The 23,725-nt window shown below is 39.2% G+C and overlaps 2 protein-coding genes across 17 annotated transcripts; both read right to left on the bottom strand.

Moving 5' to 3' along the window:
• Window positions 1-65: 65 nt before the first annotated feature.
• Window positions 66-14,913, bottom strand: sonb (SON DNA and RNA binding protein b). Of its 16 annotated transcripts, none has more exons than XM_027018511.3 (13): window positions 14,783-14,913; window positions 12,670-12,773; window positions 12,417-12,585; window positions 10,416-12,067; window positions 8,661-9,064; window positions 8,380-8,514; window positions 7,775-7,984; window positions 7,568-7,678; window positions 7,215-7,331; window positions 3,782-3,929; window positions 3,617-3,682; window positions 2,253-2,368; window positions 66-994 (listed from the first exon to the last, which is right to left on the bottom strand). In XM_027018511.3, exons 1-13 carry the CDS (start codon window positions 14,863-14,865, stop codon window positions 836-838), a joined length of 3,474 nt encoding a protein of 1,157 aa, XP_026874312.3. In that variant the 5' UTR covers window positions 14,866-14,913; the 3' UTR covers window positions 66-835. The 16 variants fall into 16 exon arrangements, 3 of the variants coding, with proteins under 3 accessions (XP_026874312.3, XP_026874313.3, XP_026874318.3); XM_027018512.3 differs by having other exon boundaries at window positions 12,682-12,773; XR_014118187.1 differs by lacking the exons at window positions 66-994; window positions 2,253-2,368; window positions 3,617-3,682; window positions 3,782-3,929 and adding exons at window positions 3,962-4,644; window positions 4,961-5,229; window positions 5,521-5,582; window positions 5,677-5,776.
• A 1,484-nt stretch (window positions 14,914-16,397) lies between these two features.
• On the bottom strand, window positions 16,398-19,975 carry wu:fa56d06 (uncharacterized). Its single transcript, XM_081701597.1, has 10 exons — window positions 19,886-19,975; window positions 19,021-19,116; window positions 18,527-18,775; window positions 18,366-18,491; window positions 17,626-17,838; window positions 17,401-17,526; window positions 17,153-17,239; window positions 17,005-17,058; window positions 16,800-16,925; window positions 16,398-16,486 (listed from the first exon to the last, which is right to left on the bottom strand). Exons 1-10 carry the CDS (start codon window positions 19,920-19,922, stop codon window positions 16,416-16,418), a joined length of 1,185 nt encoding a protein of 394 aa, XP_081557723.1. The 5' UTR covers window positions 19,923-19,975; the 3' UTR covers window positions 16,398-16,415.
• Window positions 19,976-23,725: the final 3,750 nt, after the last annotated feature.

Raw genomic sequence — 23,725 nt, 5'->3', positions numbered from 1 at the left:
CCTAAATGATTCCCTTATATTAAAGGACATTAAAGAATATTACATTAAAGGAGTCACAGCCACTGTTGAGTCATCCATTTATTTCAACTTTACCAAATAAAAAACTTCAACCTAAACCATGCTTTCATCAAAATAAAATGTTTTAATGGTAAGGGTGAGAATGGTCCAAATAACATTATATACATACGAACCCTACAATACATGAACAATTGTTGCATTAGGGGGGAAAAAAACAAACAAACAAAAAAAAAAAAATCATTCATTCAAATGAAGCTTTAAGAAAGCGTGCATAAAACTTACAATAGTAAAAAGTAATTGGGGTCAAAGCAGCATCAACACGAGAAACTTAAAAACTACGACTGCAGTACAGCATATGAAACTATAAAAAGGAACACGTGGACTATGCAAAAGCAGGACTTCTGTCAGCTAGATACTCAAGCCTCACTAGAAGGCGAGTCTGTTACCTCTCCTTCATGACTTTTTGGCTAAAGTTACTTGGAGAGCTTTTCTCTGTGAAATAATGCCCATCGCAAATATTAATTTTCAAGCACATTCACTTTTACAAGTATGTCTGGAGGGGCATACATTTGTTTCATTAGGTTAAAGGTCATGACTTACTATGGCTACAGAAACAAGTAACAAGAAAACCAAAATCAGAATAAAGTACTAGAAATTAAACAAAATGCATTCTCAATCTGGAAATTACGTATCCGGTATGTATGTGTTTTATCTACAAAGTCAAAGAAGAAATTATTTAGGCTGGGGTGCAGTGTCTATTTTCACCACGATGAAATGCGCTGCTGCTGTTTGTTTGTGTGTGTGTGTGTGTGTTGGATCAGGTGCTGGTTGCTGCTGTAAACACAGGTCCTGTGTGGACACCGTCTCCCGCTACCTCTCCCATGGCTTGCAGAGCTACAGTAGCTGCCATTGCTTTGGCATGCTTTTTATTGGGGCTGGCTGTCTGGGGCTGGTAATCACATCCATTTACCACCACCTATCAGCAGACAAAGAGAAGGAATGAACGCATCAGCCATGATGGGATCACTAGGAGTAACTTTGACTTGGAAGGTCATTAATGTCCAAAACATAACTGAACAAACGTCTGTAGTCGAAGTGCTCAATGTTCAAAAGAAATGCATTACTCCTGGTTTGATAATTTATTGAACTCTGGGAACCTCTCCATGTGCATGATGAAAGCTTGAGGGAGACTCCATATAGTAACCTATAGTCCTAGGAATGACACCAGCCAGTAGCCATGTTTACATGCAGCCTGATAAGCTGTTAATTAAGCCATTAGCTCAATGGAAATTGACTACTCCAATTGAGGCCCAATTCCCCACCTCATTCAATTGGATAGAAATAGTTTTTGGTTTACATTAACTACATTAATGTAAGAAGTCCACATGAAGTTTGTTTTCCTGAGTCTGCTATAATTTTAAAGTAATTAAAAAAAAAAAAAAAGGTACCAAACACAGGGAACAAACTGCTGCTCATCTCGCTTTGACTGGACTCACAGGCTGCTTATTATGGTAATGTGTAAACTACGTGGTGCCCTATGTATAATGTTGGACATGACTACTTGCAGTGCATGCAAGTGGAGATTTATCAGACTGCTGAATGGAGTGTGGATAAAAAGGTCAGTCTTAATCTATAAATGAAATATATTAAAGTGGATTGACAAATCTTAGCATCTAAACATAAGACTTTTTAAATGCATTTCAGTGTATATCGCTAAAGTATACTGGATTTAATTATTTTATAATTCATAAATTAATGTCAAATTGGTTTGTACTGGCCTAGCTCTAGTTAGCTAGCTAATATGCAGCTTGCCTGTTATGCGTATATTATAAACCGGACAGTCGGACTGGTTAAAAATTGTGATTAATTCTCAATATTCTTATGTTGTTGATTTCATTAACAAAAATAATTATGATAGGATTAGCATCCTCAGTAATGTATTCTAAGGAATATGGTGGTGTGATTATTCTGAAATTGAATCAAAACAACTGATAGTAAACGTGAAGTTTGTGAATTAAAACTGAATTGAACCGGGAAACAAACGATGATATCCAGTCCTATTAAACAGGTGTTTTAGTGAACACAACTATAAACCATATAGAATAGAACTATACACATATGGGTGACCTGAAATAAGTAAATCAAAACAAATCATCATCTTTTTAATTAAACTGTTCATTTGACAAATTTCCTTCCTAAGAAATGTCATATGCAACACACATACTCGTGCTAACCTTAAAGAGAAAATTCTTCCGGTGGTCAGGGCCACTGTGAAGCACCATGACAAACTCTGGCTGGGGCCACTTCTTCTTATTACACAGCTCCATCAGAGCTGAGACTGGGTGCTTCCCTGGAATCCATGGCAAGCACAGACCAGACAGTTAGTGAATAAATACATTTTTAACACTCGTCATAAAAAACCCTACCTCTATATACACGCACTGGCCACATAAGTGTACAGTTACAGGCCAACTCATTCGCTGGCATGAACTATTAATCAGCTTGCGTGTACCCCATTCATCACTGGTCAGGATCTGTCCAGATAATATTTTATAGCCAGTTAATATTTGGGCTGTGGATCATTCACAACACAGCATTAACACCAACATAGTAACGGCATGGTGTGGATCTGGTATGTGTTAGGTATTGGGGCGGGAGTCCGTGCATCTGGGGAGGGTGTTTCATGCTGGGCTGAAAGTGATCTGTCAGCCAAAAATATCCAACCATAGCCATGTGGTCAGAAACGTGCATGGTAACGAATGGTGTATAGACTAACTGTAAATTCAAAAGTTGTGTGACTAGTATGTGTACTTACAGTTTGAATAAACCTAGGCTAAAGACATTCAAAACACAAAATATTCCTGTGTTCAGGTCAGTTAGTGTATGGACTTTATTTTCTTAAGAGGTAGTTTCAAAATTATATCTACAAGAGAGATATATGTCAGGTTTAGTTTACTATATCAGATTTTCCATGGGGCAAATGTTTACATATACCAAGTAAGATTAAATGCTTGTTGTAGTGTAATTAACAACTTCAGTCAAACAAGTCAAGTTACTGGTGAAAAATTTACTTTCTACTTGGTGTCACTGTCAACTGTGGAAGGAATGCTCAGGATCACTGTCCAGCTGGAAAACATCATTTTGACCAGTGTTCTAGCTGATACCATGGTGTTGCTAGACAACACTCCTTCACAATGCCATCTATTTTTTGAAGTGCACCAGTCCCTTTTTTTTTTTTTTTTTTAGCAACCAACCACCACAAAATGATCTGCCTCTTGATATTTGTCACAGTTGAGAGGGTGGTGGTTGGATTAAAAACCTCACCATTTTTTGTTTATAAACAATACTGTTTATTATGCTGCTCTTCTAAGAGCTTCTGTCCTACCATCTTTTCAGGCCCATCGCAGTGTTGGTCTTTCTTAATGTTGGCTGAAGATGCATACAATTGTTTGTACAGGTGCTCGTGGTACCTTCAGTTTGGTCATTTCTCCTAAGGAAGAGCTGGACTTGTGGAGGTCCACAATTACTTTCTGAGGTGAGACTGCACGGAGTCTGGATGTCTTTAGCCTAAATAGAGACATAAATACACCCCACCCACCTAGAAGGTCCTTCATCACCACTAGGTTGCCAGATTTCTGGGTCTTCTCCCCCTCAGCTACCAGTCCTGCATGGGCAAACCATGCAAACAAAAACACATGAGTTCCTGCATGTGGACATCAGCATGCTAGACCAAATGTGCAAACGTGTGCTTTGATGGCCTCACCCTTGCGGTCGGTTTTGAAGTCGATCACGATGGGCTCCACGGTGCCTTCTCTGTGCTTGCCGAGACCTTCTCCCACACGCCAGCCCATCTTCCTCATCAGCAGCTCCCCCATACCCCCAGAGACGGGTGCGGCGCGGAGGAACTGGTCCTGAATGGAGCAGGGGACAGATATGGAAGGAGAGAGAGAGAGAGAGAGAGAGAGAGAGAGAGAGAGAGAGAGAGAGAGAGAGAGAGAGAGAGAGGAGAGAGAAGGCAGACAGGCAGAGGAAAACAGTAAGAGACTGCACAGAAATGCTGAGGCTGACAACAGAAGCAGGCTAAAACATGTCTACGTATAGAGACAATGCAAACAGGTATATCTATGGGACAAACTAAGGACTTCTGGATCCTTGACTTTACCCAAAGAGATAAGGAAAAAAATCTCAATTTCAAAAAACTTACAGCAGGATTGTGAAGCATCTGATAAAATAATTAACCCCAAGGCCCTTAATTATTTTAAGTAAAAATAATAACAAACTAGCATACACATCACATGTAAAAGCATAGTCCAAGGGACTAAATGAGACAATAATTCAAAATTTTATAAAAAAATCAGATAAATATTTAAAATGGTAGCATCTTCCTTGACAGGGCCATCCATACCACCCTTGACAAGGGGTCAATACCCTCACAGTTCTGTTGAAACACGCACAAAAGACATGGCAAAAATGTTTTCATCAGGGCGAACACAGAATCCAACATGAATAGAAGTAAGGGTGCTGTATGACGTACGTACCTAGGGCCACACCATCGGCCGAGCATCTGACGTGAACAGAAGGGGCCTGACAGTGCCCATGGCAACAAGGCTGCTACAAGGACTGACCCTGCAACAAGTTTCCATACAGAGGGGTGAGAGTTCACAGGTCAGACTGTGAACCCCCACCCCTCGTCCGTTCGTGCCACCCCCCCACCCCAGCTCTCCCATTTCTGTCAGGAGGGAAAAACAACTTAATGTTTTGGAACCCTGTTCCCCGTAAATTAATGCTGATAGCTACTGAAACCCAAATCTATAAATAAATAACTAGATTCTGTGCTCAGTTGGTGTTCATATGATCTTTTACTCAAAAAAATGTATTACTCAAAAACTGTAGAATTGCAGGTAAGTTTAATAAACTTTTCACTAATTTGCATAGTGGTCACCTTTTAAAAACACTTGAGCGCTTTGGATTAAGGTGTGAACGACTGCTGCACACTTCTTATAATAGGCAGGCATATGCAGATCTGTTTGAGAATGTGTCTGTTGCAGCAGCTCAAGACTCCGGTCTGCGGGTGTGGGGATAACTAAGCCTAGCTGACCCCGTCAGCAGCACACCACTGATCAAACCGGCTGTGTGCCCTCTCAGTGCGTAGGCATATAGCACGGCAGAAGGCATGGCGTTTCTCTGCTGTTTATTTAGCTCAGAAGAACTCTATAAAAAAACATGGGATCATCAAGCCTGAATATCAGGATTGCATTACACAAATAGTCAGAATCCAAAGCCTTCAAACGATACATCCTTTTTTTTTAAAATAAGAACCACCAGATATAGCAAGGTCAGGTGTGTTACTGCTTCTGGCATAATCCACATATCAATATAAATGCACTTGGATTTATTAAACAAAAGTGATTTTGGTTGGAATAAAATAACTTTTAATAAAACTAGAAAAGGCAGTATTGCCTTTCTTCAACACAGATTTCTTATGTTTATTTTTTTACTCACTTTTGGCTTGCTCACTGGGGGCTTGGACTCGGGACATTTGTAAAGCTGCTTTGTGACAACATCTGTTGTAAAAAGCACTCTTATAAATTTGACTTGACTTTTTACCCATTTTTAGTGTCCAGTCTCATTTGGAGAGGAGGGTGCCAGGTGACTTACTTCAAGTGATCTTCCTTCCTTCCTTCCTCTTTCAAAGAAGACTGTCTAAGCAGACTATAATCAACCCCTGAGATGTGGTGCCCCTCCTGCAATAGACCTGCTACAACAGAATTTACCCCCCCCCCCCAAAAAAAAAAACAAACAAAAAAAAAAACAAAACAAACCCCCCCCCATACATCTGAATGTCTTTGCTGAAAAGGTGCACCCACTCCACAGAAGAAATCCAATCTAAATAGCCAATTCAACGGTTATTCTTAGTTTCCTTCAGAAGCAGCTGTGTTCTGGTTTAGGCACAATAGTTCATATGCTCAGGCTACTTGCTTGTGACATGGGTTTTCTCCAAACTGCATTTATTTTAATTTGCATTATAATTGTTACAGAGTAATGCACTGTGATTGCAAAACATGACACTTTTCTTAATAATAATGCCAAGCAAACTCTGAAACATACCAGTTCTTTAGGCAACTAAAGTGAGACTTATGGTGAGCAATATAATAATGCTGATTACAAATAGTGCCTTAAAGCTAACAGTACATGCCTCTGCTGTTTTTTTTTTTTGTTTTTTTTGGTTTCACATTAGTTAGAAACTTACTGTGACTCTCTGAGTATGTTTGCCTTTTGTAATTGCGTTTATCTTGTGAATTTATTTAGTTTAGAACATGTCAGAGTTCATAGTTTTATTATCCTTATTACAAACAAGAACAAAGCAAATTTTTTTCTGCGATGTTGGCTTAGGGTCCCTGCTAAACAGGGGGCATGACTACCATCCGGATGCTAAGGGAGTGTCAACCTTTAATTCTGCGGGATTTATGTTTTTATTGGCCATTTTTATGAATGTCATTTTAAAGTACTTTCATGTGTTTCATGCATTAACTTGATTTCATGTATTAACTGTGCTACAATATTTTGCCAAGCTATAACTGGTCTCTGAAAGAGAGAGGGATTCCTAACCCAAATCTGCATTTTAAATTGACAAACTGCAAACAAGTGATTCCATCTGTTTGCTCTGTGACGCTGGCCTGATTCCTGTAAATATATACTGAAAGTAAAAAAGTTCCAGCCTCCCCTCACTTTGTTTCCTTGGTTACTAAGACGTCACCCAATCAAAATGCCAGCAAGGAACAACAAAAGCTGAGCCTTAAGAAAATGTCTAAGATGATCTTAATAAGCAGTTGTTTGATGTGGGTACAGCAAATTGGCAAAGACAAAACAGATGGCAATATTTACGGATTTTTGGTAAGCTGCATGAATTGTGGGAAGTCATTTCATTCTACATGTTGCCTCACATTATATGTAGGCTTGTACATGTTAATGTATTATTGGGGGTGGGAGCCCAACTGAAGCTGCCAATAGGAGTAAGGAGCAAAATAATTATTTTGATACAAAGATGACTGTATACCTTTAATAAAAAGCTTATTACACATTATCTCTGTGTCTATCCTGTGCCAGATGCATTTAAACAAAGCACACAAAATGTCAACCACAGTGTTGAACCAGTGTAAGTGTTGAACATTTACATTACAAGGTCATAGCTTTACCTTCTTGATCCAAGCCTGTGGACCACTGTTGGACAGCTCTTCAGAGGAGAGCACTTGAGCACCTGTGGAACCAGTGAAGAGGCCTGGGATAGTGTTGGACTGGGCCCAAGCGTCCACCTATTAAACACATCAGGTTCAATTGATCATTCTGTGTACTTTATGTAAAAACTTTGCTTAGAAAAGCTACCTCCTTGTTAACATTTGTGGTTCAAATCTGAATTGTAGTATTGGCATACTACTTTTGGACTTCAAAAGAAAGGCTCATTTAAACGAGCTAAATCCAACCCTTACATAACTCATGATTTGTTAGCAATGCCCCAAATTATCATCATCAGCACGAATGTCTTTCGCACCTGCTCCTGGGCACGATTAAGCATGCACATGGCACTGATGTCGAAGGGGTTCTCTGCCAGCCTTTTCTGTGCCGCTGCCCTCTCACTCACTGCCAGCGTGATGTCCACCGGCTGAGGACGCAGAAGAACACAGGTTAAAGGTCATGCAGAACTTGCTGCGACTTTCAAAGTGTACCATGGGGCGAGGCTAGTGCGGTGAGAGCCAACCTGTGCTGGTGCCTCGGGAAAGACACTGTCGTTGTCCTTGCTCTGGTCCTCGGTCCCAGAGGACCCCACCTTGTCCATCTTTTTGTCCACAGGCACCCACTCCCCATATGCTCCTTCTCCCTCCTTCTTGCGGTGCTGGGAACCTGAAGACACTGGGAACTCCTTGGCGAAGGCGGCCTCTGACCTCACTGCCGGCTTCGCCGAGGGGTTCTGAAGGAGGGGGAGGGACATGGCGGCACAGGAGGGGGGGAGGGGGAGGGGGTTACTGTAAAATTAGGGAAAGACAGAAATGTATTCAATTTCATGAATGGTTGAAGAGCAAATGTTTGCAAAGCACAAATTTAACATCAACCTGGCTTAAACAGAGGTCAAAAATAATTAAAGAAACACAGAGAAAGTATGAAAGAGTCCATCTTCAACCATTCATGAAATTGAGTACACTTCTATTTCTCAAACTCAAACACTACACAAAATGGTTCAGTTAAGCAGTCTATAAATAACTGCATCTGACGTCCCAGAAATTAAATATTCATCAATATTCATCCACAAAGACACACTGAGAGAGAGAGAGAGGGAGAGAGGCACTGCTTGAGTGAGATGCCTACACTGAGACTGAAGGTGATGCCCTTGTTCTCCTTAAGGGCAACCCCTCCAAAAGGTTTCTCGTCTTCCTCATCATCCGACATATACGGCTTTGCAATGGCCATCTCCTCCTTGCTCTCTGCAATCTTCTTGCATTTCTGAAGATGACAGATGTACATATTTTAAGATTATACTTCCAAAAAATATGCAACCCATTATCATTTGATGAAAGGAAATGATGGGGGGGGGGAATAAAAACAAAAAACAAAAACAAAAACATCGCTACAGGTCACTCAACACTTACTTCTGTTAGCTCTTTGATACTGTAGCTGTTGGCCTGCTTCGTCACTTTCCTTTTAGCTTCCTCAATGGTGGCCATGTTTGGTGCGGCTGAAGGCGGAGGCTTATTGGTGATTGTGGGCAAGGGGGGCAGCTGTGGCATGGTTGCAAGAGCCCCCATGTTGGACAGGGCGGCGGTCATGGTGGCAGCCGTCATGCTAGCCATAGCGGCGTTCATGGTCATGTTGGCCATCCCTGGCACACCCATAACAGGCAGGGGCAGGGGCAGGGACAAAGGTGTGGGATTCGGGGCTGGCAATGGCAGCTGAAGAATGGCTTTGGGCCTAAGGCTCTCTGGAACAGGCATCCCAGCTTTAGCACACATGGCTGCAGCATTAGCCTTGGCTATTTCGAGCAACTGGTCTTTATCTGTAAGGAGGATGGAGTGAGGTCAAACATAGGCCAAGCAATTACATGGCTAACGGCTTTAAAAGACCTTTGAATCCATTATGCTGTTCATGATACTTCATGGTCAAGTTTTCAAAACCTCAAAACCTCTTTTAGCGACAGTACACAGTGTTTCATGGTAGCATATTGCCAGTGTTTGTGTATCAACAGAATTAAAATTGCTTTTAAATGTAATATATTATGCATTATTCACAATTAAAATGCTGTAATGTACATTAGAGTACTAATTTTATGCCTAGTAAAACTTTGTTACTTTGTTTTGCTTATAAAACACCATCATCCAAAGCATAGAAGGACCATACATCACAATTCTATCAATCATGTTAATGGTGCTACTTTAGCAACATATCCCCTAATGTTGAGATAAGACAAACATCTCAGCAGTTTTGTTATCTGATTCCTTTGCCAGTACGGGCAGGTTTTTCTTTGCAGTGCCATGGAGCACCTCTCTGAGCATAGCACATGTATTTTGAAAAAAAAAGCAAAAAAAAGCCTATAAAACAAATGGCAGACAAACTGCATTGTCATTAGTGTGCATGAACTCCTTAGAAACCTAAAAACATGACATGCATAAATAACAGAGCTTCTGAAAGTGTTTCTTGACATGGTGAATATTAATCAAATTGTAAAAGTAATGTTTTTTTTTGCTACGAGTGTAATATTTTATAATGTGATTCCATGTGTTAACTTTTCTGATCCCCAAGTTGAAAAGGTACAATACTTAATATCGACAAAGTAGAGAAAATCCATTACATTTTAAAATGTTTTGATAATACACTAGAAAACATGCACATTTCTCAAAATGTCTAATTTGCACCAAAACATAATGGCATTAAAAACTCTTAATCAATAACCAACCAATCACTATTAACAACTAATTAATATCTCATGCTTTCAAAACTATCCAAAATGTATTCAGTCCATTTTATACAGTTCAGTACACCAAGACATATTGGAATTAAACTCTTTAGCTAGATCTGAACCATGTCATAATTAAACCATCACACAGGCAAATCACTTTCCAGGCCATCAACCCATGCATTTCATAAAAGGGGATATAAATTACTTCACTGACTTATGTTTTTATCTGTTTATTCAGAACGCAAAGCCACCTAGTCACGTGTCAGTTGCCAAGAGCCTCCCGAATGACCGGATCAATGGTGTGTATACAACAGTAGGAGTACTACTTTCACACTATGCGTGGCTGATTACACAAATCAAGTTAAAGGGAGAGTGAATATCCTCATTTATAAATGATGTGAGCTTTAAGGTAAAGGGCTTTATGGTTAGGATACGTGATGTAACTTCTTACCAAGGTCAGTAAGGCGTGGAGGTGTCTTGCTGGTGCTACGGCGCGTTCGAGATGTTGATCGTTTCTTCCGCAAGATGACTACAGGTGAATGGCTTGGTTCTCTTTTCCACCTATCCCTCTGACTGAACATTCTGTTCCTGAAACCACCTCTTCTTCGGCGAGAACCAGACCTCGATCTTCTTGACCGAGAGCGAGATCTACGTCTTGATCTTGACCGTCTACTTCTGTCAGAGGCCCTAGACCTCTTCTTTTGGCCTGGTGAACGTGATTTTGACTTCTTATTTTTAGGTGACTTTGAACGTTTAGTCCGTGTTCTAGATTTAGATCTTTTTCTTCGTGCAGGAGACTTCTTGCTGTTCTGGGATGATGATCTGGACCTCTTTCGTTTACAAGATCTAGATCTTGATCTCTTTTTTGAGGCTGATTTTGAGTGCCTTCGATCAGTTGGTGATATGGATTTGGATCTTGACTTGGAATGTTTCTGCTTAATTATCTGGTTGTCTTTCAAATCTATACTGATAGTTTCTTCTTTCTTTTCAGTGTTAACACAATAATCCGCATCTTTACTAGTATCTGCTGAAATGTTCCTCACATCCAAAGGCACCTCAGGTGTAGTGCACTTCACAGAAGGCTTGGTCTCAGTGGGGACAGTAATAGCAGCAGAAGAGGTGTCATTCAAGAAAGGAACAGGTCGCCAAGATCCAATGGGACCCTTAGCTTGGCCATCACTGTTATTGCCATCTTTTGCAATAGTAGCAGAGGAAAGCTCATCGATCCCAGTAATTTGTTGGATTTTATCTCCAGTTTCTCTTCCATTTAGAGGTTGTATTTCAGGGCTACGGTCATTCTTTGTTTCTGCAACAGTATCTTTCTTTTCAGTCTCACTTGCAGGCTGACAATCTTTTTCAAAAAACCTAGATTTTGACTGGGACCTAGATGTGGAATGTCTTGTCCCTATCTGAGACCTAGATCTAGAACGCTTGGAAAGGTGACGAGAGAGAGACCTAGACTTTGATCGAGATCTCCTATTCTTCCTTAAGATTACAACAGATCTTGATCTAGTTCGCTTAGACCTTGACCTGGATCGTGAATGTCTGCCTCTTCTGGCTGAATAAGATCGGGACCGCCTGTTTCGCCTTTGTGACCTTGACCTAGATCTGCTTCTCCGTCTCTGCTGTGGAGACTGTGTTCTGGGACTTTCCCTTGAACGAGATGCTGACTTTGATCTTCGGGATTTTCTGGGTGATCGAGATCCAGATCTCTGTCCTGACTTTCTTTTTCTTGACCTAGAACGTGAACACTGTCTTCTCAAAGTTTTCTCCTGTTGGGATGCTTTAGATTGACTGGAGCTTCTTTTCCTTTCATTGCCTCTTTCAGTTTCGTTGTTCTTGTCAGCAGTGGCTTCAACCTTAGGAACAATATCAGGTAAATCTTGAAGTTTCTCAACATTACTTCCGTCACAAAGTTCAGCTTTTGCCAAAATCTCCCCTGTTGAGGATTTGGTACTACCACTGAAAGGTTTTATTTCATGCTCAGATTCTGATTCAGAGCCAGAGGAGCTCCCAGACCGTGAGCCAGACTTTATTTCTTTCTCTCCTCCTTTGTGCTTTTTCTTTTTCTTTTTCTTCTTCTTCTTCTTCTTTTTCTTTACACTGAAAACATGTAAACTCTAGTCAAATCAACTGCCATTTCCAAATTCAAATATAGTTCAAAACATAGCAAACACTAAAATTCTCTGCAGTAAAGTCAAAATCGAAGAATCCGTGCTGGGTTTCTTGTTTATACAATTATACAGCTCAGTAAACTCTTTAGTTTAAAATTCAAAGTGCATCAGAGAAAAGAAGTAAACTTAACAGAACATGGATCAATGCAAGCATGCATTTGGAAAAAAAAAAAAAAATTAAAAGGAAGCAGTTTAAGATGGTTAACTACTTTTTAAGAAGACAAAGAAACCAACATGTAGAAGTAAACCTATCAGAAGAAGCAATGACTGCATCATACCTTTCTTGATTCTCTCCATTTGATTCAGACTCTGAGCTGCTCTCCTTTTCCTCTTTACGTTTCTTCCTCTTCTTTTTGCTTTTGTGTTTTTTGTGCTTTTTTGCTTTCTTGTGTTTAGTAATAATTTCCTCTTTGCTGTTGTCTTGGGAGCTGGCATTTGTGACTTTATCTAAAGGGAGAATAAAAATATGGAGCATTTTAAACCAGAGTTTCTGTATGGTAGAGCTTCCTGAAAAATATAGTGATGGCTTACCTATGGTTATACCTATTGTTTCAGCAGGATGCACCTCCTTGTTTATTCCTATTCCTTGGTCACGGTGTGGCTCCCCATCATTGGAATCTGCCTGGCTTTTATGACTGAAAGAAAAAAAAGGTTTCTTGGCATGGCACAACCTTTACATAAGTACAGTACTGGCCTCTGCAATTAATAAATTATAATTTACCACAATTGCAATTCATTCCACAGCAGTGATGAATAATCATTTTATAACTGTGGCTGATGGATACCCTAAATATTTGACAATCATTATTCTTCATTACTCTATGATACAGAAACATAATTTAAATACTAAGAAAATTCAGAAACCATCAATATTAAATAACATCAATGTGACTAGTATCAAAATCATCAATGACAAAACAATAAGCCTATATTATGTTGCCTTAATCGAAATTTAAAACTGTGGTTCCTTCTCTTAGTCAAGGTTCAAAGGCATTATAGGTTTTATAGGAGGCAGTTAAACTGCACTATTTCACTGTTACACTTTTTACACAAAGAAATGCTAATTTGCAGTTTTTGTTTGTTTATTTTATTTTAACTTTATATTTTTCTGTGTGTAGCAAAGGCTGAGGGCAGCAACCACATCCAGCTTCGAACCCAGGTCCTTTAGGCAATAAAGCTAAACCTATGACCACCAAACCTCAGTCACTGTGCCTAATCAATGCATGTAATATAGAATTTGAAAATTTTAATTACATTTTCTATATTATATTTAAAAAATATAACAAATCAAGCTTGATTCCCTACTTCGGTATCAAATATGTAATCCAATCTAAAAAGTGGTGTAAATGTACTCTTCTAATAAACAGTCGTGTTTTCAGGTTTTAGATTTTAATAACGTATCCTGCGTTTACAGAAAGTAACAATACAATTTCCTATTGCCCATATATTAATACATACAAACGATTAGTAAAGAAATAGAACAGAACGTCTTGCATTCATACATTTTATATTAAGGTATATTTGACGGATGGTCCTGAATTTAGGAACTTTAAGGGATAGGCATAGTTTCCTAGACAGAGGACTACCCTAAACTTGAATAAAGAGAGACGTTAAAAAAAAACCAACAACAATGATTCCTTTTTCTAATCCATGTCAAGGAAACTGGCTCTCAACTGGCTACTGTGTAAACTAACAAAAAGATAGCTAAAGAATAAGATAACACAACAGCCGTTCTTTTTTTAACAGTTTGCATCAAATCCAACAATTTCAGTACATCCAGCGTTAGCACCTGTAAACCTAAAAAAGTATGCAATAAATAGTTTAACGTCTCAGTGGTGTCTCTCTCTTAACGAGCTAGTCCATTAAACATCAGCTAGCTACCCAGCATGCTGCTCCTGGCTAGATAGCCAGGATACCTAACCAAGCTGGCTAGCTAGCTCAGAATATAACATACCTCAGTCGTTAAAAACGGGGTATAAGCAAGCAACCATTAACCAAATGCCTGAACACTTTAGTTTTGGTGGGGCTTCATGTTAGTTAGCTAGCACTATCTTAGCTAGATAGATAACCTAGTTAACTAGCTTAGCTAATGTCAGTCAGACTTTCAAGCTGTTTTGCTCTGATGTGACTAGTTAGCTAAAATAGTTAGCTAGCTAGGGTTGCTTTGTCTTGGTATCACACTGCTTGCAGTTGATGCGGTTAATTTACATCCTGTTATCCAGTGCCGTTAAGTTAGGTATTTTACGCTAGCTAGCTAGCTAGCTAGCTGAGGTGAACCACCAGACCAAACTCAGCCGCAGAGCATTTCTCAATTACGCAAGATATTATTAAGCATCCGAATAGACAGCTAGCAAGCTACAACTACTCTATTGAGACACGTCTACACATCAGTATTGTTTAAAATGCGCAAAGCAGCACGTTCCTAATGCAGTTTTGCCTTTTGCGCCTACAAAGTTGTCCAGCAAGCTAGTTAGCTAACTAGCCATGTTCGCTATTAATCTTACCGGCTATTTTAGCTAGCCTAGCTCATTTGAAAGCAACCGGCCACCCAGCCATAGTACCATTAGTAATGTTAAACTAAAGACGACGATAAGCAAGCTAACCACATAGATTACGAACATGTAAAAGTAGATTTGAAAAATACCTATTATCTTGGCTTTCGTCCTCGATTTCTTTTATTTTATTCATTACAAAATCTCTGAAAATCTGTTCGATGTTGGTCGCCATCACATTCAGTGTAGCTAAGACGACCGCCTAATGTCCCACAATCCCTTTAGCAACAACATTTGGGTCAGAGGTGCATTCGCAGACAGGCTTTATTCGGCACAGATTTGTTTATTTTGCAATTCATCATAAATCAATACATATCCCAAGTATTTCTCCTTTGTGGAAAAAAAATCATGTTTTTATAATCTCCGTTCATAATCTCACTAACTCGTATGTAAGCATCCTATGTATGATATATAGCTAACTTTGCTATGCGTGTATTTCGTTTGTTAATTAGTCTATTAAAGACTGTATTTTGTTCTATTTACATAAATTACGCCTCATAATAATTTACATTACATTTACCCCAATTGGCTGTATGCCGGTTGTAGAAGTAATAATTTTTAACAATTTAAATTGCTTACGTTTTTATACCGTTTTATACATTTATTTTACAGGTTACTATAAATAAGGTTTCTCTGGTTGTCTGAGGTGAAACATACAAATACACATTATGATGTGCTCAATATTGCTTTATTACAGTCATGGATCATGGTTTCATATAAGACAACATGACCAAGATCACCCATCTTTATAATTAGGCAAACAACTTCATTTATTGAATACAGCTGCAAGCATAACCCTCTTACACAAAAGTCCATCCAAAGGCATTTTACTTACAGTTTGATAAGAAAACACAATGATATTATTTCATGTGCATCCAATTACATGAAGTTTCTTTGAATCTATTCAGTTGGCTAAATGATTAAGGCATGCTCTGCTTAATAAGAATAACATATTCAGTGTAGACAGAGATGACTGAGATGGATCTTTGTGCTGTTACAAGTGGAAAACCTCTTCAGGTTACTGTCTACTGTTGTCCACCAACTGTCATCTATTGGTGTTTGTGTTTTGTGTATGTGTGACGGAGAGAAAGAAAACATTATTATTATTGTTGTTGTTGCTGTTGTGACATAGCAAAATATGCAAATCATATAAATATATTGTGAAGAAAAATATCTATTGTACTAGCCCAGAGTGGAGTTAAGAAGCTACAATCTAGTCTTTCTCATTCTAGATAGACATTGCCCTTTTATGCGACACAGTGGTAGTTCAAAGTTGAAATTTCAAATTATTGATAACAGGTCACTACACTTATGCAACCTGCAATTCATGTCTATTTATTCTGTAACCTACTTGTTACTTTGTTATATAGTTACCCTGCCATGTACTTGATGACTTCAGTCACTTATTATATATTATAGTGTAGGCATGAAGATCAGAAAGCACCATAGCCGAAATGATCTACACTTTGTTAGAGTGTGAGCTGAGAGTCCATATGTTGTTTGTTTGTTTGGGTTCAGATCACACACAAATGAGCCACACACAAACAGTAAAAGTGTTCAGTAACGGTGGACAGAACACTATGAATCTCACCCATTTTGAACATCCCCACTGTTCATGTCAGTATTGAGACTCAGTTAAGTATACAATAACATGTTATAATTGCTGCCCAGTTAATTTGAGCAGGTTCATGAAGAATAGTGGTTTACCTCTGCTTCACTGAAGGTTTATGCATTTGGGCTGAGATGATAACACTTTCCATGAATAATCATCCCTTGGCAGATTGCAAGTCCCTCACCTTTCAAAAACAGTAATACATTCCTGATAATACTCACTAAATAATTTACAACAAAGCTTTCACATACCATTTCTTTGACACTGTAAATATAGATGTCAAACATTATTTTATAATATAAAATCATAAATATTTAATGTTTTGATAACATTTAATATTAAATTTTACTTTCAAAGAAAGAAAAATGTTCTACAATCTGTGCTGCAAAAAATGGCAAGATGTTTTCATTGTGTCATTATTTTATACTTAGTATGGTTTTAAGTATAGAACCGAACAAAGGATAGTATTATATACATGCTGTGCTGTTTTTACTCACCCCCACTTTTCCTTGTTTCAGCAAGCTTCATGATGTGGTTGCTTATTATATTAGCATGATTATTTTTCATACCATGTCTGAACTCCTTTGGGTGAAAGGGTCCCTCTATTACTGATGAAATAATCACTGGAAAGAATGGTACTAGATTAGATAATATTGAAAATAGCTCTTTTTATAGATATAAATATTTAAGCTCTCTGCTCACCTTCATTATTTTCCAGGGGTTTAGGCTGGTAGAGATGCATGCTTCGAGCTTCTACTGTGGTGAAGATCAAATAAGGTGCCCGTTTAGTTTTACACACACTCACAAAACACAACACACACCTAATGCACACCTTATCCACAATATGTACCCTCATTGTTCTCTACGATGTGGTTATTTTGCAGTTCCTTTGAAATGCCTTGTGACTGGACAGTACTTTGTCCATCCTCAGACACTGCTGAGAAATAAATATAATAACGGTGTTAGCATAGTAAGTGATAACCTGTAATGTAATTACTGTCATGTGAGCAATTTGCCACTTTTCTATTAATTTCCATGCATCTCAATAAGTACATATGCAGGTTGACTGTAGTAGCCATTTGACATAAGCACACTTACCTAGTGCTGCTCTTCTTTGCATCTCAGAGAGTGGCTCAAGTTGCTGCCCAGTCCTGAGGTCTATCAGAGTGACTTGTGAGTCTTGAGTGCCCTGCCGGAACTCATAGTTTGATGGGTAGTTGTAAACTATGGACAGAAAGATCACAGTAGTCCATGGATCATCACACCCATTGTAAGATGAGTGTTATAATGTTGGCACAGGTATTCTTTGGAAGTCTTACTTACAGCCTGAGACTCTCCTGTCCATCTCACTCTTACGTTCCTTCAGCATGCCAGTGTTGAGGTCCATGAGGAAACGTCGAGAGGGTTCTGTGCCCTGTTTCTGGAGCTCAGGTGGAGCTACTTCATGGGTTGTGTCTATAGCAACACTATCAGTGCTCTCCATGTCAATCTGAGCTTTTCTGAGTGTCATCAGGGTGGCAGGACTGTACTCATCCACTGGAGAAATAATCAAATTTAAAAGTACAAGATTAGAATTTTAAAATACAAATTATAAGTTGATACATTCATAATATCAGGGATGCCCTGGCTGTTTGCCCTTCTTGCCACCAGAGGTCCTCGTCTCCTGAGTGCTGACTGTCTCCATGATCACTGATCATATGCAACTGTTCCCAGTTACTCTCATGAACCTCCCTATATAACTTCCACTTGTCCCTGCAGTTGTTGCAAAGGATTGCTAGTGTCTGAGTTCTGAGTTCTGAGTTCTCTCTGGATTTTGACTGTTTATCTGTTCTCTGTTTTGAGATTTTTGCCTTTGCCTCACTTAATACCTATCTCAGTAAACCTGTGTATAGATCCTACTGCTATGTCTGAGTCATTCTGGTCACAACTGTGTTTATTACAACTGTCCATTTCCATCTCCCATCAGCCCCACCCTCCTAAAGAGTTGTGGAATAGATTCCTTTGATAAGTATGAGTTTCTGAAATGGCCTGTTGATGGTGCCTTTTATACTTGGAACACTCACATGGTGCTGTGCTCCTCTGCATCTCCAAGTGATGGGGCAACAGCTGCCCGGTGCTGATGTCCACCAGAGTAGCCTGAGAGTTTTGGGTGCCCTGCCTGAACTCATAGTTGGATGGATAATTATAGACTGTGGAGAAAGGAGGAGATTTAAATCAGTGCAACATCTGGGTAAAAACCACATAGCAAGAGACCCGCCCATGCTCCATGTTGTAGGGCACGTACAGCCTGAGACTCTCCTATCCATCTCACTGCTGTGTTCCTTCAGCATGCCGGTGTCGAGGTCTATGAGAAAGCGTCGAGAGGGTTCTGTGCCTTGCCTGCGCTCTTCAATGGGAGCAGATCTCCAGCTGGGATTGTCCTGAAACTTTGCTTCATTATCAGGAGTAAGAACAACCTCCCATTCTGGTTCATCTATAGAAGAGGAAATACGTAGTTCAGATGAGAACAGAGTGAAGGAGGGAGTCATGTGGACAGAATTAAAGTCAGATTTTCTGCCATGCATTTTTTAAAATTTAAAATATATAAAGCGCTCTCTTTAACACTTATGTCCATTGTACTGGTCTGCTGTACTCTTCAGAGAGACTATTGTTCTGGTCAGCTAGGAATGGTCGAGAGGGTCTTGTCTTGTCTATGGTAGTTAGCATGTTCATACTCACACATGTATTGATCTTGGACCATCTGTGGGACATTAAGTATCCATCCACCATTTTGGAACCGAAGAGGATCATTTTGTAAAGGTCTGGCTTGAAGGCCTATACACACACACATACATAATCTAATATTAGCAAGCATAATGAAAAGCCATAGTATTGGCTAAATTTAAGTCTACATGAGTAGCTTCCATTCAAATATAAGTCAGTCATTTCCAAATAGCAGTGTATGATTTATTGCTTTCCTTTGCAGACTTAACCAATCAGACTTGCTCTGGTCACTGTGGAGCACAAGATGGCAACTGATATCAGGTTGTTTGTAGATAATAGATAATTTATAATATGCTGTGTTGGCATGGGTCAAAGTTCATGATCAAAGTCCTGATCTTGGAAAAAAAAGACACAAAATTATTTAAGATAAAAAAGAAATCAGTATCTACTTCCTCCAGAACAGTCTGGCAAGGTGTGAATATTTTCAGAACTGGATTTACTAAGCCATATATGATGCCTTTTTTTTTTTTTTTTTTTTTTTTTGCATGTTACCTGTTGAGAGAACAGATGCATTGACCTATAAACAGTCTACTGCTAGGAAAACAAGTTCCTTTGGTTCTCACTTCATTCTAATGATTCTACAAATAAACAGTGGCTAATATTATATTTAACCCCCCCCAGAATCCTTCAGTATTTTGCAGGGACCACATCTGTTCTTAAGGAGCCTCCTCTAAGCTCTATTTTAATACAGAAAAAAAAACATCAAAGACTGTATATACTGTATATACTGTATATATGTGTAATGCCCAAACAACCCATTATGAAAAAGAGCCTATGTTTTCCTTAATTATTTTCACTCAGACAGACAGAGGATGCTTACCAGCCACAGCACAAAAGAGCAACACCTTCCTTAACATGCTGCACAGAACACGAAAGTCAGTTAAAGTCAAATCCAACTGAGTTTGCCCAGTGTAAGACAAAGCTTGCCTTGCCTGTAGTCTCTCCCTTAAGCTTCTCGAGGTCTGTGTACCAGCAGGCCTGTGTGTGTCTTCGAGATACAGGTTGCTTTAAATATTTGCTTGTGTCACTGTAAACCTGAATCTAATGACTCCAAAAGGAGGGCACTAATGAAATGTCATGTCCATAGTCTTAGACTTTGAACCTAATTTCTATACTTTTTATCACAAGAATCATAAATGCTGAACCACTGGTGATACGATTTTTATAAAATGATTGTCAGTCATTAAAAATGATATGATTGAACGTAATGATATGAACTTAATTAAGCTTTACTGATAGTGAAACTTTACCAAAGACTTAAAAACAGAAACAATGAAAAATAGTCAAAAACATGTTAAGGACATTTAAATACTTTTGTTATATTTAAATACTTTTAGTATATACTTTTACATGCACCCAATAATTCTGTCAAAAATACGGTTTGTTGAGTATTACTCTGGAATTGCTAAACCTAGTTCTAGGCTAACAAAACACGTAGCTGCATCATTCTATGTTAATATTAGCCTAAATATGTGACTAGGAAACAGCATATTCCAGAACACTCACATTAATAGCTATATGCCACAAATGAGGCATTTAATTTAGCACACTGTATTTTGTCTGTGAGCTATGCATTTTTTGTTTTTTATTTTTTAACAACCATGTGAAGTTGTTTACTGCTGAGATAAGACTACGGATGAGGCAGTCAAATTATAGCATGCTGGGTTTGGTTGACATTTATCACTAAATCTAAATATTATGTTTTGTATAGTGTGCACAGTAAAGAAATGTGCTCACAAACAAATGGATTTGCATTAGTGTTCAAACACTAAACCTTGCCTTTGGCTATGCTTCTGTCATTTTGAAGAATCTGCCTACACACAGACTCCCTCCACTGGACTACATCAATTTCCTGTATTTTTCTCAATTTCAGACTTATAATAAAAGGCCTCCTCTGGGTTACACTGTGTGGGTGTATGGACTTTTATCACAGAAGCGATTTGTAATAGCCACTGATTCAATCTTTCAGCCTCCGTAATTTTACAACCCATTCCTTAAAAAGCATCCCTATAGACATGTGTTCCACCATGCAACTAAAGTTCCTCTACACTAGAGGGCAGTATTATCAAACAAATTTCCAAAGAAATTGATGCCTTATGAAATAGATGGATGACACTGAATTAACATGCTTCTACTAAGTCCATACATCAAAACTTTCAGTGTCATACTTTATGTCATTCTTTGACAGAGACAAAGAGGTAGTAGAACAAGACAGATATTGTTATAAGAATTAGATTAAAAGTATATATTTAAATATTTCTATATTTCTACATTGCTAAATTGGCTAACATAAAAACAACAGCCTTTTTGTTGTCAATAAAATAAATAAATAAATGAAATAACAACTGTGAGAAGTGAGAAGTGTTTGGAATGTACAGTCTTTGGTGTTGTAATTAGTTACATGTATTTATAGCTAAATATGTATGAACCACAGTTGGCCAACGGAGTGAGAAGGATATTTCTCCATTACTGACTGCATGGCTGATGTGTCATGTTTTCATATTGGTCTTGGTCATAGAGTAAACCAGGAGGTTAATTCATTTCAGTCAGGCTGATATTTGTTCAGATTTTAGCTGTCAAGGAATCATTCTAACACACTTGATTCCACACCTATATTAATTATCTGGGCCTTAACAAGTTAATTGGTTATTTATTTCCATCTATGAACAAAAGGTTTACCAAAATCCATCAGTCAAAAATGCTGTCAATCAGTGAGAGACAGAAATCTCTTTGAAATTCTCTTACACTGAGGAAAAAGACATTTGACTCAATGCTGTTTTACAATTCCCAAATGCCACCAACACCACAGCCCCCAAGCCTCCAAACACAAACCTCTTTCATTTGGCCATTTCTATTACCTCTGTGCACTTGCCCACAAAGTGTCAGGTCTTATAAGTTCATGGGCCAACGGCTGCACCCAGAGCTGGAGGTGAGACTCACAGCCCCCATGCCACCTCAGTCAGTCAACTCGAGACACTGCCCCTGCTCCATCTAGCCTGCAAGGTCCACGTTCACATTGTGTCCTGCATCACGATAATAAAACCTCCAGTTTTCTAGAAGGGTTCCACCATGGGACTTCCCTCTTCCCACCACTACTGCACCGCACACAAACATTCACGCACACAAATGCGCAACACACGCACTCGGCCTCGGTGTTGACTTAGATTTGAGGAAGATGGTGGATTGCTTCGAGGAGGCAGGGAAGTGCCAGTGTGTACTGTAAGAAATGCACCTCGGCTTCTGTGGATCGACTCCCAGGCATCTGCAGTATGGCATGGGAAAGCAGCGAGTAGAAAGTCATGTGACATATCGACCCTGACTGGGTTCTGTTCAAGTCCCACAATGGAATGAGCAGCATGAAAATAACCTCTGTGTGGGAGATGTAGTTTCCTACTTTACTGTGCGTTTCCTGATTCACTGTGAGTCATTACTAGGCACCTGTCAGCCATGCCTAAATGAGGTAATTTTATTTGAAGCAATTTTGCCATACCTCCAAGTGCTGTAATATGTAATATATACCTTTTTATTCACTTTACAAGAGCAACTTGATTTTGCAGCCGAACGCCTGTAGTTCCATACTAAATGAGATATTATCCACATTTTTGTTTGGAATTGGCATTGTTGCCAAAGGAACCACATTTCAATTCACAGCACAAGAGTCCCCCTGCGTGTGAGATCATTTCAGTTTCGTGTCTAGCGGCTTGTCTTGCTCGTGTGTTCTTTTTTTTTCTTGTTCTTCCTCATCTCTCTTGGATGGGAAATATCTTGGGCTCTAGTGTCACAGAGGAGAAACCATCAAATGAGTAATGAATACAAAACGTGCACTTCCAGACAAGAACAGGCAAGAATGCATGTGGTCTGTCTGCGTGGTTTACCAAGCATTCCTTTGTCACCTGTCAATGTGCCTGAAGGGTCGTGATGGGAGTGACGGGAGTGACTATGTTGGTGTTATCGATGGTATGAGATATTGTCAAACTACTCTATTTCTACCAGAGAAGTTTGAACAGTTGCTCACTTATTTAGTCTTGTTCCCCTTCTCTATTTCTGTGACTTATTGCTTGGGTTATGTTGATGTTTGTGGTTGATTGCTTGTGTTGTGGTTTCTTTGTCACTACTTTTAAATGTGATGGCCAAATGGCATTGTGGAAAGTGTTGTTTGTGTTACCAAAAGTGATGGTGACATAGACAACTAATCACTCATGTCTTCCATCATTCAAAACACACATTAAAATTGAATTATGCAATAGCTACCTCCCTCTACAATCATGCACACACACAAACACACACTCACAGCCACAAATCTACACAAATCACTGGATGGTAATGAGTAATTAGTGGACAGGTTAGAATAATACTCCATGGAAGCCAAGGGATATAATTACATGAGGCGTCGGCCGCCTGAAAACATGGGACCGAGGTGCATAAATAATTGTGCTGGCCATAGCCAAATAATTAGATTTGAAACGCGCTCGAGGTTTGGCCGCCGGCTCCCTGATCTCTGCGAGACTCCCAAGCAGCGGGAGGAGGGGCCCAGAGACTCCAGCCGTACTTCATTATTCGTCACACCCATCATTTACACCACTGCACAGACACTGCGGCCGCCGTTTGTCAGGCACAGAGGCACCTATCGTTTCCCTCTGGCCTTCAAGTCTACCATCTG

This window comes from Electrophorus electricus, chromosome 18, assembly GCF_041902795.1.
Source record: "Electrophorus electricus isolate QZ-2024a chromosome 18, ASM4190279v1, whole genome shotgun sequence".
NCBI classification, from domain to species: domain Eukaryota; kingdom Metazoa; phylum Chordata; class Actinopteri; order Gymnotiformes; family Gymnotidae; genus Electrophorus; species Electrophorus electricus.
Note: the sequence above shows the minus strand (reverse complement) of the source record. Positions and strands in the feature narration are given on the sequence as shown.

Bases quoted from the DNA above. Each gene is read 5' to 3' on its own strand.
- sonb (XM_027018511.3), bottom strand. From the start codon at position 14,865: ATGGCGACCAACATCGAACAGATTTTCAGAGATTTTGTAATGAATAAA. The intron at 7,679-7,774 runs GTTGGCTCTCAC...CTGCGTCCTCAG, and splicing joins TTCCCGAGGCACCAGCACAG to CCGGTGGACATCACGCTGGC. The intron at 995-2,252 runs GTTAGCACGAGT...GTCTGCTGATAG, and splicing joins GGAAGAATTTTCTCTTTAAG to GTGGTGGTAAATGGATGTGA.
- wu:fa56d06 (XM_081701597.1), bottom strand. From the start codon at position 19,922: ATGTTAAGGAAGGTGTTGCTCTTTTGTGCTGTGGCTG. The intron at 17,527-17,625 runs GTAAGTAAGACT...TTCTGTCCATAG, and splicing joins GGACAGGAGAGTCTCAGGCT to TTTACAACTACCCATCAAAC. The intron at 17,059-17,152 runs GTACATATTGTG...TCTTCACCACAG, and splicing joins CATCGTAGAGAACAATGAGG to TAGAAGCTCGAAGCATGCAT.